Source organism: Tupaia chinensis, unplaced genomic scaffold (assembly GCF_000334495.1).
Source record: "Tupaia chinensis unplaced genomic scaffold, TupChi_1.0 Scaffold000493_1, whole genome shotgun sequence".
Taxonomy (NCBI): Eukaryota; Metazoa; Chordata; class Mammalia; order Scandentia; family Tupaiidae; genus Tupaia; species Tupaia belangeri.
Window position 1 is genome coordinate 1,739,013 of NW_006160005.1, and position 17,652 is coordinate 1,756,664.

A 17,652-nucleotide genomic window follows, 5' to 3' on the forward strand; every position below is an offset into this window, starting at 1 on the left:
TTTTTTTTTTTTTTTTTTTTAATAAGGAAGGCTGGAGAACTAGGCCTGGACCAGTCAAGAACCAGACAGCTCTGGGGAAGGGAAGGTGTCTCGGAGGACTGCTCAACTCTCTTTCTTGGATAGACCTGCTAGAATAGATGTTTTCAGCTTTCGGCCATCCTGGCCAGACTCACACTCAGGGCTGGAACTTCTTAATGGAGTAACTTGCCGAGGTCGTAGGCCCATCCCTTGATAGGGAGGGGAGGACTCCAGGTTAAAGAGCCCTCCCTACTCACGGGTTAGATTCAGTGTTCCAAAAGAGGCGCTGCTAACAGAGGAGGTGGACTGAGTCCTGGACAAGCAAAATATAGCAGTCTCTGTGGAGTCTTGGGGTTGGTCATATTTGCCTCCTTCCTCTCTCACTCTCTGTTCCCCAAGGCAGGTGCTGAACTATAAGCTACGTCCACAGAGTATGTTGAATCCACCCCTTCTTCTCTTCTCTTCTCTTCTCTTCTCTTCTCTTCTCTTCTCTTCTTTTCTCTTTCTTTCTCTTTCTTTCTTTCTTTCTTTCTTTCTTTCTTTCTTTCTTTCTTTCTTTGAGAGGTTTTGCTATTAGGGTACATATGCTCGCTGGAGAGACAGAGAGACAGAAAGTGAGAAATCAACCCTCCCCTGGGGGGTGGGGGGAGGAATGACCACACTGCAATCCCTTCTCCTGCATTCTCCTCTTGGGATTTTGGGCACACATGCACATGCACCCAGCATGAGCCCCAAGCCACCAGGTCTGGGACTTGAACTGTAGTCAACTTTGTGGGAATCCAGTGACGTAATCACTACACCATCTGCTGATCCCTCACCCCTCCTTTTCATTTGCATGACTGCTGCTCTAGATCACCCTGTTACCTGGACCCTTGAGCCTCCTAATCTGTCCTAGCTCCTCTCTCTAAGCAAGCTGCTGTTTCCTTGGTTCAAAACCATCAGATAGTCCCTGTGGTGTAACAGTGGTGACCACTGACACACTGCTTATTTTGTGCCAGGCCCTCTTCTATATGTTTTATGTATAGTAACTCTTTAAGCCCAGAAAACATCCATATCAGATAGGAACTAGCATTGCTATGGTTTGGATGTGTCTTGTGAAGTTCGTATATTAGAAATTTAATTCTCAGTGCAACAGCAATAAGAGGTGAGTTTGTTTGCTTTAATTGTCAGAGAGAGTGGGAGAAAGCAGTCCCCAGTTGGGTGTGGTCACACCACACTCCCTTCTCTGCTTCTCCATCCTATTGGGATTTTGAGGACACACACACACGCACACCCCTGATGTGTTTTTTAAGCTGCCAGGGCTGGGATTTGAACTATGGTCACCTATGTAGAATTCAACTCACTTAACTATTATGCTAATGAGTGGGCCCAAGATGTGAGATTTTTAAACATGATTAGGTTGAGGCTCATGAGGGCTCTGCCTTTGTGAATGGATTAATGCTCTTATTGCAGGTGTGGATTAGTTATTGAGAAAGTGAGTTCCTGATAAAAGATTGAAATTGGCTTCATTCCCTTTCTTCTACCTTCCACCATGAGATAACACAGCATCCAGGGCCTTTCAGAAGGGGCTCCTCAACTTCCAAACCTATAGAAAAAGAAGGGGGAAAAGTAATCTGTATTCTTTATAAATTACCCAGTCTCAGGTATCCTGTTATAGTAGCAGAAAGCAGACTAAGATAGTCATTCTCCTTATATTACTCTTGGGAAATCATGGAATAAAGAGACTGAATAACTTCTGTAACTGGATCAGAGAGGTTTAGTATCTCTCACAGCTAGAATCAGTGCAGGGATTTGAACTCTGGCAGTCTGACTGCAGAGTTTATATGCTTGAACCTAGTACTATGCTGTTAACTGAACAGGTACTTCTCATATATTTGTCCCAGGATTTATTATGAAAAATTTCCAACATCTGGAGGAGTTAAATAATGATACAGTGAATACTCATACCCACCAACCTAGACCAAGGGTTCCCAACTTCCTGGTACTGACTGGTCCATGGGCTGTTAGGAAATGGGCTGCAAGCAGGAAGTGAGCGCTGGGTGAACAAGTGAAGCCTCATCTGTATTTACAGCCACTCACCCATCTGTCCACCATCCATCCACCCACTCATTCCTGCCTGAGCTCCATCTCCTGTCAGGTCAGCAGCGGCCTCAGATTCTCATAGGAGTGTGAGCCCTATTTTGAAGTACACACGTGGGGTATCTAAGTTGCATGCTTTCATAATCCCTCCCCCCCAATCCTGTCTGTGGAAAAATTGTCTTCCACAATTGTTGGCAAAAAAGTTAGGGGCCACAGACCTAGATTCTATAATTTATATTTTACTAAATTTGCTTTATCATGTATTTTACCTGTCTCTCCACCCTTCTATCCACTCATTACTCCATCTTTTTAAAAAATCTTTGTGTTGTAAAAAATATCAATGTCCACTTAACTTTTTGTTTTTATTTTTTCTCAATTTTCTATAGGGCATGTGCACTTTCCAGAGAGAAAAAGAGAGGGTGGGGGAAGAGAGAGAGAGGGATAGAGGGGGAGAAAGAGAGAAAGAAAATGAGAAAATACTTCCAGGGGGATGACCACATTACAATCCCTTCTCCTCGATTCTCCTCTGGGTTTTGGACATGCATGCACATGCACCCAGCATGTTCCTCAACACACTGGGTCTGGGACTCAGACCAAACAGTTGGCCATGTCGGATCCAGCTTCCTTAACCACCATGCCACAGGCTGGCTTAGTTTGTGATAATCATAGCAGCTGCAGGAATCTGATATGCACAGGAATGCAAATGACAGATATGTGGAGTGAAGGAAGCTTATGCATCATATCTTTCAATTTAAAGCCTGGGCTGGCTCCATGGCCTGGTAGTGAAGGTGGCTGGATCCCACATAGCTGACCACACAGTTCAGGTCCCGGATCCAGCGGCTTGAGGAACTGCCAGGTATGTATGTATGTATGTCCAACATTTGGAAAGGTGGCAAAGATGGAGGAGAAGGAATAGTGGCATGACCATTCCCCATGAGAGTTGCTTTCTTCTCTCCCCCACTCTCTGTCTCTTTCTCCGATGAGTGCATGCTCCCTGTAGAAGAAAAAGATGGTACTTACATAAACTGGGAGAAACCTTGCTGCGAAGTGTGGACAGATACAGCGTAGCAGTTGGAAGACGTAGAGATGTGGAGTCGCTGTGTTTGAGGTGATAGCAGCCCCCCCTACCCACCCACCCCTGCTCCGAATAAGCTGCAGAAGCATTTAGGCATTGAGGCCCAGCAATGACTAGGTCTCAACCCAGAGGGAATGCTTGAGGCTAAATGAGAATGAGTGAGCACTCGCCAGGTTGGTGCTTCAGTTTCACTCTTGGATACTTCCACACTCCGGGGAGTTTGAGAAGTCAAAGGGCTGAAAGAGCATAGAGTTATGGCAGGCAGTATTGACAGTCAGGCCTGGGAGACCCTGAAAGGGATGAGGGGGGCCCCAGCAGGAAGTGATGGGCTCAGCGGCCTGGAAGCAGAGAGAGGAGGGAACCCAGATGGTAGCTGATTTTGCTTCCTTTCTTCGCAGCCTTCTCCTGACATCAGTAAAACCTCCGAGAACCTCCTGCCACCGTCCATGCAGCTTCCTCTGGGTCAAAGCTTTGTGCAAAGCCACTTTCAAGCACAATATAGGTAAGACCTGATGTGACCTGAATGTCACACCTGGGGCTCAGCAGACTTCATTGCTGGTGACCATTCTCCCATTGGGGGATAATCCTGAGATCATAGAGCAACAAAGCCCGTAACACCCTTCGTTCCCCTTATAAATCCGAACTAACCACACACTCCGACCATCTCTGATCTATAGTATCCCTTCTTCTCCTCTTTCTTGGCTTGTGGGCCTTCCATATCCCCCCTAAAGGGGAGGTGATGAAAAGGCAATTCTATGGAGGATGCATATGCAGGAACTCACCAGTGAGCAATCACCCTGCTGATGGGGAGACCCTTATCACTTGTTTTTTATAGCCAAAGAGCCCAGTTTAACCAGTCATTCTGAATTTGAGTTCCTAGCATTATGGAGGATGTAAAGATGTATATAGTTACACGGTGTTTGACTTCAGAGAGTGTGTGTTTTCTTTGTTCTTTAGATATTTTTGCCACAGGGTGCATGCTCTCACTGGAGAAAGACTGAGAGATGAAAAGTGATAAATCACTTCCTAGAGGGGATGGCCATGCCAAAATCCCTTCTCCATTCTCCTTTCAGGATGTTGGCCATGCATGCATTTGCACCCAATGTACTTTTTAAGCCACTGGGGCTGGGACTTGAACTGTGGAATTCAGCACCTTAACTACCACACCATCTGCTGGCCTGAGAAATCCCTTCTTGATGGCTATTTATTTCCATTCTTACGGGGGATTTGTATTCTGTGTTTGAATAGGAGGAGACCATTCTGACCACACAGTTCAGGTCCCGGATCCAGCGGCTTGAGGAACTGCCAGGTATGTATGTATGTATGTCCAACATTTGGAAAGGTGGCAAAGATGGAGGAGAAGGAATAGTGGCATGACCATTCCCCATGAGAGTTGCTTTCTTCTCTCCCCCACTCTCTGTCTCTTTCTCCGATGAGTGCATGCTCCCTGTAGAAGAAAAAGATGGTACTTACATAAACTGGGAAAAACCTTGCTGCGAAGTGTGGACAGATACAGCGTAGCAGTTGGAAGACGTAGAGATGTGGAGTCGCTGTGTTTGAGGTGATAGCAGCACCCCCTACCCACCCACCCCTGCTCCGAATAAGCTGCAGAAGCATTTAGGCATTGAGGCCCAGCAATGACTAGGTCTCAACCCAGAGGGAATGCTTGAGGCTAAATGAGAATGAGTGAGCACTCGCCAGGTTGGTGCTTCAGTTTCACTCTTGGATACTTCCACACTCCGGGGAGTTTGAGAAGTCAAAGGGCTGAAAGAGCATAGAGTTATGGCAGGCAGTATTGACAGTCAGGCCTGGGAGACCCTGAAAGGGATGAGGGGGGCCCCAGCAGGAAGTGATGGGCTCAGCGGCCTGGAAGCAGAGAGAGGAGGGAACCCAGATGGTAGCTGATTTTGCTTCCTTTCTTCGCAGCCTTCTCCTGACATCAGTAAAACCTCCGAGAACCTCCTGCCACCGTCCATGCAGCTTCCTCTGGGTCAAAGCTTTGTGCAAAGCCACTTTCAAGCACAATATAGGTAAGACCTGATGTGACCTGAATGTCACACCTGGGGCTCAGCAGACTTCATTGCTGGTGACCATTCTCCCATTGGGGGATAATCCTGAGATCATAGAGCAACAAAGCCCGTAACACCCTTCGTTCCCCTTATAAATCCGAACTAACCACACACTCCGACCATCTCTGATCTATAGTATCCCTTCTTCTCCTCTTTCTTGGCTTGTGGGCCTTCCATATCCCCCCTAAAGGGGAGGTGATGAAAAGGCAATTCTATGGAGGATGCATATGCAGGAACTCACCAGTGAGCAATCACCCTGCTGATGGGGAGACCCTTATCACTTGTTTTTTATAGCCAAAGAGCCCAGTTTAACCAGTCATTCTGAATTTGAGTTCCTAGCATTATGGAGGATGTAAAGATGTATATAGTTACACGGTGTTTGACTTCAGAGAGTGTGTGTTTTCTTTGTTCTTTAGATATTTTTGCCACAGGGTGCATGCTCTCACTGGAGAAAGACTGAGAGATGAAAAGTGATAAATCACTTCCTAGAGGGGATGGCCATGCCAAAATCCCTTCTCCATTCTCCTTTCAGGATGTTGGCCATGCATGCATTTGCACCCAATGTACTTTTTAAGCCACTGGGGCTGGGACTTGAACTGTGGAATTCAGCACCTTAACTACCACACCATCTGCTGGCCTGAGAAATCCCTTCTTGATGGCTATTTATTTCCATTCTTACGGGGGATTTGTATTCTGTGTTTGAATAGGAGGAGACCATTTGCATTTGCAATTTTGTTGCAGTTTGGATTAAGATTATGTTCAGTCATCACTGATAAAATAAGCAGGGTGTGACCACCTTCTCGGAGGGTGATTATTTATTAAAGAAGACTGAATAATCTCTGAACACGATGGAAGATGGAAGAATGCCGAAGCTGCTTTCCATTGGCACAGAAATCTACAGGAACTTCCCTCACTTTCTGCCCTCCTGGGGAGGAGGAATCTGAGGAAACAATCAGAGTGACTTTGGGGCACTCCTTTTCTGCTCTTGGTCACTTAGACTGTTAGGTAACAAACATCTCTTCTGAATGAGCCGAGATTTTATTGTTGTACCTGTGGAATTCACCATTTGTTTCTTTTTCTTTTTCTTTTTTTTTTTTTTTTTTAAGATTTTTATTATTTATTTATTTTGCCATAGGGTGAATGTACGCACCAGAGAGAAACAGAGGGAGACAGTGAGAGGGAAAGTGAGAAATCACCCCCAGAGTGGATGGCCAGAACTCAATCCCTTCTCCATCCTCCTCCTGGGATTTTGGGCATGTGTGCACATGCACCTGGCATGATTTTCAAGCCCCCAGGTCCAGGACTCAAACTGTGGTCAGCCATGTTGGAGTCCAGCACCTTAACCACTATGCCACCTGCTGGCCCCAGGCTCACCCATTTCTTGAGATTCAAGGAAACTTAGATGCCATGGCTAGGCTCAAATGCTACTTATAGGACATCTGTCTTCAGATATCAAAAACAAAAACTGTTAGAAACAAAGGAGACAGAGGAAAAGAAGGATAGACGCAGAGAACATTAAGGAGGAGGGAAAGGGGAGTGTAAGGGGAGGGCGGTTAATGAGTGGGGAGGGGTCACCAGTAATCACCACCAGGTGACATTCATTGATGTCCTCATACAAGAAGTCCACCCATTTCTCTATTCCTTTCCCCTGTTATCCATATACATACTCTCCCTTCCAAATATTAGTCCTACTGTTGTGCTAGGCCCAGTGGTTACCGTGAGGACCAGCACTCTGTGCCCACAAGAGAGAAACTCCAACCAGCTATACCAACAGTCCCTGGCTTATGGTGTTCAATTCAGGAGTTTTTGACTTATCATGGTGCAAAAGCAATATGCATTCAGTAGAAACTGTAATTTTTTATTTATTTTTTTTAGAGATTTCTGCTATAGGGAATGTGCACTCACTGGAGAGACAGAAACAGAGAGACAGAAAGTGAAAAATCATCTCCTGGGGGGATGGCTATGTTGTAATCCCTTCTCCATTCTCCTCTCAAGATTTTGGGCACTTATGCACATGCGCCCAGCATGAGTTTCAAGTCAACGGGTCTGGGACTCAAACCATGGTTGACTACATGGGAGTCCAGTGACATAACCTTTACACCATCTGCTGATCCCAGAAGCTATGTTTTAAATTTTTTTTAGAGAGGATTTTCCTATAAGGCACATGCACTTGCTGGAGAGACCGAAAGTGAGAAATCTCTCCCCAGGGAGGATGACCACACTGCAATCCTTTCTCCTCCATTCTCCTCTTGAGATCTTGGGCACACATGCACAGGCACCTGGAATGTTTCAACCTGCCAGGTCTGGGACTCAAACCACAGTCGGCTACATGAGAGTCCAGCAGTGTAACCATTACTCTATCTGCTGGTCCCTTGATACTGTATTTCTTTTTTTTTTTTTTTCCATAGTTTATTTTTTTTATTCCTATTATTCATACGTTAAATCACTATACATCATTTAGATTGTGAAGAAACTTTACCCAGCATGATATACACCTCAGTCCAGCACGGTTGAGACTATTATACACATCCTCGTCTACAGATAATAAACCTTATCTGTGTCCCACAAGTGTCTTACCTCTCCATTTTCCCCCCAAATTTCCTTTCCTATGCTCTTCCCCTCCTACACTCTCTTTCCACTTTGTCTCTAGTGTCCATTATTCAAGTATCTATATAGCCATCTGGTTTTTCACTTACAGCAGTCAATAAATTAATGAGATGTTTGTGTTGGATGATTCTGCCCACCGTTGGAGGCTAATGAAATGTTTTGAGCATGTTTAAGGTAGGCTAGGCTAAGCTATGATGTTTGGCAGATGCTTGTTATTGTGTCACTAAATGGAAGTATGGGATCATTGGAAAAGTCAGACACATTTTTGCATAGAAAAACATGTCATGACTTTTCTGATGACCCAATAACCTGGCTGATTTATTAAGAATAGAGGTTTAGAAAACAGCAGATGGCGTAATGGTTACGTCACTAGACTCCCATGCAGTCCACTACAGTTTGAGTCCTGGACCCAGTGACTTAAAACTCACACGGGATATGTGTGGGTCTGGGCCCAAGATTCTGAGAGGAAAATGGAGGAGAAGGGATTGCAGCGTGGCTATCCCTCCTGGGCAGTGATTTCTCGCTTTCTGTCTTTCTTGTCTCTCTGGCAAGTGCACATGCCCTATAGCAAAAATTTCTAAAAAAAAAAAAAAGACTAGAGGTTTATTTGGTTCATGATTTTGGTGGCTAAAAAGTCCAAGAGCATGAGCTTGACTTTTGGCTGGCCTCTGGTACTAAGTCTTGGTGTGGCCAAGAGAAGCTAGGAGTTGGCAGCCATGCAGAGAGACAGTGAGAGAAAGGAACAGGAGAACTTTTCTACTTCCTGTGTTTGTCCCTCCCACACTCCCAACCAATTGGATAGTGCCAGTACACCCTGAAGGCAGGCCTTCCTCTTAAAGGTCTCACTACTTTTCAATATTATGTGTGGACCAAATTGCAACAGATGAACTCTTGGGGGACGAATCACCATCTAAACCAGAGCAGTAGGTTAAATGTGTCAAACACATTTTCAACCTGCGATATTTTCAACAGTATGATGGGTTTATCGGAGTGTAACTCTATCACAAGTCAAGGAGCATCTGTACAGCCATTTATTCTCTAGAGAGTTCATTCATGCCCTACTGTGTGCCAGAGATCTAGGTGCTGTGAACAAGATCCAGCCCCTATTCTCATGGGGCTCATGTTCTGTTGGGGGAATATTAGACAAAACACAAGTAAACAAATAACTGTGATAGTGATCAGTGAGATGATAAGGAGTAACTTGGGAGGCGAGCAGGCGGCCAGCATTTGATAAGGTGGTCAGAGGGACATCGGAGCTGAGAAGTGAGTGACAAGGAGTCCACCATTCGAGTAGGCAGGGAATCAGCAAAGGTGAAAAGAACATTCCTTGAGGTGGGAATGATCTTGGCAAGTTCCAGGAGAAGGGAGGCCAAGGGGACTGCCAAGCGGAGAATAGATGGGAGATGGGGCTGCCAGGGAGGCGGGCAGGGACCTGGTAAGGCAGGGTGTTTGGTCCAAGTGTGAGTTTTAATCTAAAGGGCACAAGAAGCCACTGAGGAGTTTAAAGCAGGATGTGTGGGGCCAGCAGATGGTGTAATGGTTACGGAGCTGGACTCCCACGTAGTTGACCACAGTTCAAGGTTTGGACCTGGCAGCTTAAAATGCACGCCAGGCGTGTGTGCATGTGTGCCCGAAATCCTGAGAAGAGAATGGAGGAGAAGGGATTGCAGCATGGCCATCCCACTCCCCCCCCGGGGGGGGATAATTTCTCACTTTCTATCTCTCCGTCTCTATCTCTTCAGCACATGTGCCCTATAGCAAAGATCTCACTTAAAAAAATAAAAGGAGGATGTGCTGTAGTTCCTCAATGTAAGAGATGAGTGTGTTGGAGCTAGTAGGTGGTATGAAGGTTAATGCAGCTGCGTCCCATGTGGCTGACCCCATGGTTCGAGTCCAGGGCTAAGCTTGAAATTCACACCAGGAGCGTGTGCATGCATGACCAAAGTCCTGAAAGAAGAAGGGAGAAGGGATTGCAGCCTGACCATTTTCCCTGGGGGATGCTTTTGCTTCTTCTCTGGTGAGTGCATGTGTACTATAGCAAAACTAAAAACGAGAAAGAGAGAGAGAGAGAGAAAGAGAGAGAGAGAGAGAGAGAGAGAAGAGCATGGGTTGGGAAGGGAGGTGAGAGAGGGAGCAGGAGCAGCAGGTGACGCTGCTGCAGTGGTCCCAGTGGGAGAGCGTTGGTGGCTAGAACCACCGTGGAGGGCGAGGCAGCCGTGGAGGAAAGTGGGTGTGTTTGGAGGGTATTTTGGCTGTGGAGTCCCCAGGATTTGCTCATGGGTTGAGAGGTTTGGGATGGGATTAAGGAAGAAAACAAGAATCTGTGGTGACTCCTGGGTTTTTATGAGTGCTCTGGAGAAGAGGAGGGTACCTGGCAGTGCACGTTCTAGCTCTCCTACTCGGTGTGGGGTGAGTTAGGGGTGAGGGGGTCCCTGAGGAAATGGCATTTGAGCTGACCAGCTATTAACGACCACCAGTGCTCTTCGGGTGGATCCCTTTCCTGTAGGACAACCAGTAAGAGACAAGGTGTTCAGCTGAAAACGGACCGGTGATAGCTGTGCCTACCCGTCTGTGGAAAGGCAGCGTCGTTGGGAAGCCCAGCAAGGCGGGGCTTCTGAGGTCTGGGAAGTAACCTGCAGTGTAGGGGAATGGCTCCAGGCAGGTGGTCCTCAGTGGTGAGCCCTGCTGTCCTGGCCCTCAGCTTCCTCTCCATGGAAGAGGCTTGCCTGCGGTGGCATCGGCCTTCTTTATTTAACTGGGAAGTGGAGGTGTTGTTATGGGTTAATTCAGAGGGCTCCATTTACTGTGGTTCTTCCTCCACTTCTCCTAATGCCTTTTTTGAAAAAAAAAAAATTTTTTTTTCCAGAGGGTGTGTGCACTCACGAGAGAGAGAGAGACAGAGACAGAGAAAGAACCCCCCTATGGGGGATAATCATGCTGCAATCCCTTCTCCTTCATTTCTCCCTCCTCTTACGATTTTGGGCACATGTGCCCAGTGGGTTTTTCAAACCACTGAGTCTAGGACTCAGACCATACTGTCATCCTTGTGGGATCCAGCCGCCTTAACCACCATGCCACCGGCTGGCCTTTTAATGCCTCTTTCAGGGGCTGGGATTTTCACCTTGGCTGGAAGAGAGCAGATGGAACAGTATTCGGGTGCTGGAGGTGATGGACTGAAGGGGAACTGCTCATGATTCTGTGTGGCTATTACCACAGCTGAAGCACTGGCAGGTCTAATAATGGAGGGTGTTGCTGTGTTGACTTTTGGCTGGGGAAGGGATTTTGTGTGCGTGTTCGAATCCTTCCTGGCATTCGTAGCCTTTATTCATAGTCTGACCTGTTGTCCGTATTACGGCCAGCATTCCTTTTCAAAAGAGTATGATTTTCTTTTCCTTTTTAAATGCTTGCTATAGGAGGCATGTTGTGTTCCCCAAGAAGAGAGGGAAAGTGAGAAATCAGCTCCTGGAGGAATGGCCGTGTGACAGTCCCTTCTCCATGTTCTTCTCAGGATTTTGGACACGTACTCACACACACCCCGTGTGTTTCCCAAGCTGCCAGGTCTGGGACTCAAACCACACAGTCAGCCATGTGGGTTCCAGACACCTTAACCATCATACCACTGGGGGCCCAAGTATGATTTTCTATAAAAGTTTGTTTGTTTGTTTGTTTGTTTATTCATTCATTCATCCCGAGAAAAAGAGAGAGACAGAGGAAGACATCCCTAACATGGTGCCCACATGCCGACCCACCCCCAGCCTCGGCCAGCCAGGATCACGGCGCATCACTTGTGCAGGGAGACCTTGAGATGTGAACCTGGGGCCCTCTCGTGCCCTCAGCTGCACAGAGCATTGCTCACTACTTCGCCCCTGCCATGGGCCTGGGCAGAGCATGATGTTCAAGGTTTCCTCAGAGCAGACTTGGAAAAGTGGACTCTTGCTCAGGTACTTCCATGGTTATCCGTGGTGTGGACGCTGGTCCCACTGTCCGGTGAGCAGACTTATTGAGCCAGGTCAGAGTGTAGCTGCGTGTGTCCACACCGGTTAAGGACTGAGTAGCAAACGTGCCGGGTCAAAGCCTGGGGCTCGTTCTGGGTCTTCACAGCAGGAGGAAAGCAACCAGCACGGAGTTTTAGTAGCAGCCGACTAGGTCAGCTTTGTAACAAAAGCGATTTGACAAGGAGAACAAATACCTCTGGGAAACGAGTTCGGGAACATTGAAGCGCAGTGGGTAATTTTCAGCTGCTTCTCTCTGTGAGCATTTGCAGGGCAAAGGAACAGGACCGTGCTCTGGAGGGGATGGTGAAGACAAGGACCTCCTGGCCTCATTTGGGGTATTGCTATAGGCTGGCCCCTAGCCAGAATATCCTGTAAAAGTGATGCAGCTTCTCTGTCCTCTCCGGATCTGCTTGTCCCATCCACTCGGTCCTCTTTTCTCAACCTTTGAAAAGCAGGTGTATTTTGCATCCCTTCTGTAATTTATTATAGAAACAATATATTGTCTTTGTTCTTTAAACATAAAATTAGACCATTCTGTTTTTGCCAAGCCGCCCATCCCTTGCTAGCTGAGAGTTTGGGGGCTTGGTGTAAAGGGCGTATCTGTGAACCAGTTTCATGCCATGCAATTCTATGAGAAAAAGGCAACGCAGCTTCCATTTATTAGGCTGACAAAAATGAAAAAGTCAACGAAAAATATTCTTTCACTATGTCCCATAAATATGAAGTGGGGCTTGGAAATTTCCCAGGGACAAAACCCCATCCTTTGGGTCTGTTTTATGCCTCAGCATGTGGTTGGAAGTGGGGGTGGCAGAGGGGACCCTGCAAACGTCAAGTCCGCCATTGGCTGGCTCTCGCTGTCTGCCGCACGGCTTCCACTAAAACACTCCCCCAGGGAAATTACCGGAGACAGGAAGAGCGACTGAACGGTAACTGTGGGGTCTGTTTTCTAAAATCACGGTTGATGTTCTGATGACTTGTCACCAGGAGGGCCAATTTGCAGCAAGCACATCACTTAGGCTCGCCTTGAGTAGCACCCTGAGGTTGGTGTTCTTGCTGTCTCTAGTTTTTCTGTTTTTAATTGCTGGAGGGCACATGTGCTTGCCAGAACGAAAGAGAGAGAGAGAAAGGGAAAAAGAGAGAGGAAAGATGGAGAAACACCCCTTGATGGGGCATGACCACACCGCAGTTCCTTCTCCACTTCTCTACCCCTGTGGGACTGTGGGCATGCATCTGCATGGGCCCAGGGTACTTTTGAAGCTGTGGGATCTGGCTCTCTTAACCACTGAGCTACAGGGCGGGCCACTATTTTTTCCCATGAACTTTATGATTGTTTTTTTGCCAGTAGGCATGTGTACTCAACAGAGAGACAGAGGGAAAGGGAGAAAGCACCCCTCCCCCTGTGGGATGTGGTCAGGCCACAACCTCTTCTCCATCCGTTGGACATCTGGGCACGCACATACTTGTGCTCAGTGTGTTTCCCAAGCTGCCAGGGCTGAGCCTTGAACCCTGTGGCCAGCCACGTATAGGCTCCTTGTAGCTTCTTCAACTACCAGGCCATGGGGCTGGCCCTTTCTTCTTTTTTTCTTTTTTTCTTTTTTTAATATACAGAAAGAGACAGCTCTCTCTCTCTCTTTCTTTCTCTCTCTTTCTCTTTCTCTCTCTTTCTCTTTCTCTCTGTCTCCCTCTCTCTCTCCACACACACACATTGGATAATTAAAAAAGTCATGACAGATTTTATTGCATAGAAAAATATAGAAAAGTATGGATGACTTCCGATGACCTAATACGTTACACTCTTTTTTTTCTTCTGTGATAGAGAGAGAGAGAGCGCACGCGAGCGAGCCCCGTAATATGGTCCTGACTCTGTGATCTACGCCCAGTCTCAGCCAGCCCTGGATCACTGGGGCGGGGGGGCTGTGCCCATGATCCAGGACTTAGAGAGGTCTCAGACATGCTCCTGGAGCCTTCTCTTGTGGGTCAGCCTCTCACAGTGGCAAATCTGCTACCACTGCATTGTTCACCACCCTGGTTTTTCCCATTCTGTGTGCTCACTGGAAAACCCCCCCAGCAGGAGTGTTCCACGGGGACTCCAGGAACCTGGTTCTGACGCCAGCTCCAATTTACTTGCTGACTTAGGGCTGTCCAGTGGTAAGAGCACGAGACTGCCAGCAGCTGTTTGTCCTTCTGTATCTGCAAGGAAGTCAATGTCGGTTTTAGGCTAAAGTAGTGCAGAAATCCCTTCCGTCTTGGAAGAATAGGGTGCTTTATGTAAAAATAAATTAGAGCACCCGTGTGGAGTATTAAAGTGGGATTTCACTTTGAGAGATCCATATTAAGGCCAGGGACTGTGAAATTTAAAGGGGTTGGTGGGCCACCCAGTGGCATGGTGGTTAAGTTGCTAGATCCCATGTGGCTGACTGTGCAGTTCAAGTCCTGGGCCCAACAGCTTGAAAAACGTGTGTGTGAGCCCAAAATCCTGAGAGGAGAATGGAGGAGAAGAGCCTACATGACCATCTCCCTTGGGAGGTGCTTTCTCCCAGCAGGTGGCGTGGTGGTTAAGGCGCTGTATACTGCCACATGGTCGACCACGGTTCGAGTCCTGGACCTGGCGGCTTGCTTTCTCACTTTCCCTCCATCTCTTTCTCTCTGTGTCTCTCTCTGGTCAGATTAAAATGAATGAATGAATAAATAAAATTAAATAAATAATTCTTTAAAAAAAAGAGTTGAAAGAATATAAACAAACATATATATCTACCTAAAACAAGTGATAACTCAATCACTTATACAAGAGGATTTCAAAAAATTTGTGGAAAAATGGAATTAAAGCACAAGTTTATTTTGGTGCAAAAACAGTTGAAATTCAGCACAGTGCTTTTTTTTTTTTCTCCTTTTCTTTCTTTCCTTTTTTTTTTTCTTTTTGAGAGATTTTTGCTATAAGGTACACTCACTCTCCAGAGACAGAGACAGAGAGAAAGTGAGAAATCACCCCCCCCGGGGGGGGAATGGTCATACCACAGTCCCTTCTCCATTTTCCTCTCAGGATTTTGGGCATGCATGCACATGTGTCTAGTCTTAGGCCACATTGGGTCTAGGACTCAATGGTGTTGGATATGGGCGTCCAGTACCTTAGCCACTACGCCACCTGCTAACCCCTCTTTTTTCATTTAAGGTTTTTCACACTAGGGAGAGAAACAGAGACAGTAAGAGGGAAAGTAAGAAACCCCCCTCCCCCTTGCACGCCCTCCCACCTGCTCCCTCGCCAGAAGGGGTGGCCATGCCGCAGTCCCTTCTCCTCCATTCTCCTCCTGGGATTTTGGGCACACGCTCACACACACACACATGCCCTGTGTGATTTATAAGCCACCAGGTCTGGGATTCAAACTGCGATCAACCACGTGGGAGTCCAGCACCTTATCCACCATGCCATTTACTGGCCCCCATGCACAGTGGTTTTGGTTATATATATTTCCATGAACTTTTTGCAAACCCCTTGTACTAAAGAATGCAGAAATGATGATGACCATGGGCTCTAGAAACTGACCCATGCTTTGTCATTCAGACCTGTGCATCTGTCCCCAAGTTACTTAACCTCTCTGTGCTTTAGTGTTCTCTATAAAATGAGTATACTATTGTTGTGAGTGATAAACAGGTTAATATATGCTCAGTGTTCAGATGCCGTCTTAGTACATGCTGTTTTGGTGTTACCTATTAATTACTATTAGGTGGTATTTTCCAAACTTTATCACATCTGCAACTGTACAGGGAGGAGGATGGACTGCCTCAGTGCTTTTCTACCCTGGGTGAACATTGCAGTCACCAGTCACCTGGGTGGGAAGCTTTTACAATTCTGATGTCCAGAGTTCTCCTTGCCCTCCTTCACACAGAAGCTCTGGACGTAGGGCCTGGACACTGGAATTTTTTTTTTTTTTTTTGAGAGGTTTTCGCTATAGGGCGCATGTGCTTGCCAGAAAGACAGAGAGAGACAGAGAGACAGAAAGCGAGAAATCACCCCCCAGGGGGGATGGCCACACCGCAATCCCTTCTCCTCCATTCTCCTCTCAGGATTTTGGGCACGCATGCACATGTGCCTGGTGCGAGCTTAAGCCAACGGGTTCGGGACGTGAACCGTGGTCAACTACGTGGGAGTCCAGCGACATAGCCACTACGCTAACTGCTGGTCCCAACACTGGAATTTTTGAAAGCTTTCTGTGCGATTCTGGGGAGCAGTGAGGCTGAGAACAGGGGAGAGATGGTCCTGAGGACCTCGCATCTTGGTTATCAGCAGGATGGGATTCTACTTGAAAGGGTTGGAGCTTCCCTTCCCGTCCTTGCTGCACTCAGATGTGTGACTCAACTTCCTGTTCTCTCTTTACAAATCTGAATTGCAGCGAAAGGCCAATAACATAGAACTAACCATGTAAAAGTGTATAGCACAGGGACCAGCAGGTGGCGCGGTGGTTAAGTGCTGGACACTCCCAAGTGGCTGACCCCAGTTTGAATCCTGGACCTGGTGGCTTGCTTTCCCGCTTTCCTTCTCTTGCTCTCTCAGTGTCTCTCTCTGGTCAAATTAAAATAAATGAGTGAATAAATAAAATGCAATAAATAATGATTACACATAAATAAAGTGTACAGCTCAGTGGCATGTGTGTTCTGTGTGTTCACAATGTCGTGGGACCCCCACTTCTTTCTAGTCCCTACTCATTTTCATCACCCTGGAAGTAAAGGTGGTACCCACCCTACCCCTGCCCCAGCCCCTGGCAAGCATCGATTTGTGTTCTGTCTCCTTGGCTTTACCTATTCTGGGTGTTTTATATCAATGGAATCATGCAGTGCCTGGCCTTTTTTATTGGGCTTCTTTCACTTGGCATAATTTTGTCACGTTCACCCACATGGAGACAGGTATCAGGACTACATTCTTTTTCCTGGCTGCATTGTGTTCCGCCATGTGGAGAGACCATGTTCTCTTCTGCCACATGCCCATTGGTGGGCAGTGGCTACTATGAACAGTGCTCGTGTGAACACGATGGGCAAGTGTCTCCTTGAACACCGATTTTGTTTGTTTGTTTTTGTTAGAGGGTGCATGCACTCACCAGAGAGAGACAGGGAGAGAAAGGGAGAACGGCCACGCTGCCATCCCTTCTCCTCCACTGCCCGCTCAGGATTTCAGGCATGCATGCACACATGCTCGGTGCATTTTCCAAACTGCAAGACTTGGGACTCGAAGTGCACACTTGGCCATGTGGTATCCAGCTGTTTTAACCACCGTGCCACCTGACTGGCCCAAACACCTGTTCTCAATTCTTTTCAGTGTGTGTCTGGGAATAGAATTGCTGGCAGTGGAAATGCAAGGGTAATTCCATATTTAACTTTTGGAGGCCCTGCCCAATTGTTTCCTTGCGGTTCTATTGCATAAATGCTCATCTCTGTTCTCGACCCTCACAGGTCTTCCTTGACGTGTCCCCACTGCCTGAAACAGAGCAACACCTTCGATCCCTTCCTGTGTGTGTCCCTACCCATCCCCCTGCGACAGACGAGGTATGTGAGTGTCATAGCTTACCCAGGAGCTGGTTTTTCTTCATTTTATTCAGTTCATTTACTTATTTCTCTCACAAAAAGGAGAGACAGAGAAAGTGATAAAGCAAGCCACCAGGTCTGGGACTCGAACCCTAGTCAGCCATGTGGGAGTCCAGTACCTTAACCACCATCCCCTTTTGGCCCCTGTTGTTTTTTTTTTTTTTTTTTTTTTTTTTTTTTTAACTGTATTATTTCCTTCATGAAAGAGAAGTAGATAGGGACATAGACAGACAGA

At 46.9% G+C, this 17,652-nt stretch overlaps 1 protein-coding gene across 1 annotated transcript in view; it reads left to right on the top strand.

The window, feature by feature from the left end:
* USP43 (ubiquitin specific peptidase 43) overlaps positions 1–17,652 on the top strand; it is a gene marked incomplete at its 5' end in the record, with an annotated part of 98,860 nt that overhangs the window by 17,224 nt on the left and 63,984 nt on the right. The window contains 2 exons of the mRNA XM_006156428.3: positions 3,571–3,674; positions 17,286–17,378. Coding sequence (XP_006156490.1) covers positions 3,571–3,674; positions 17,286–17,378 — 197 coding nt within the window. The remainder of the gene's footprint in view (positions 1–3,570; positions 3,675–17,285; positions 17,379–17,652) is intronic.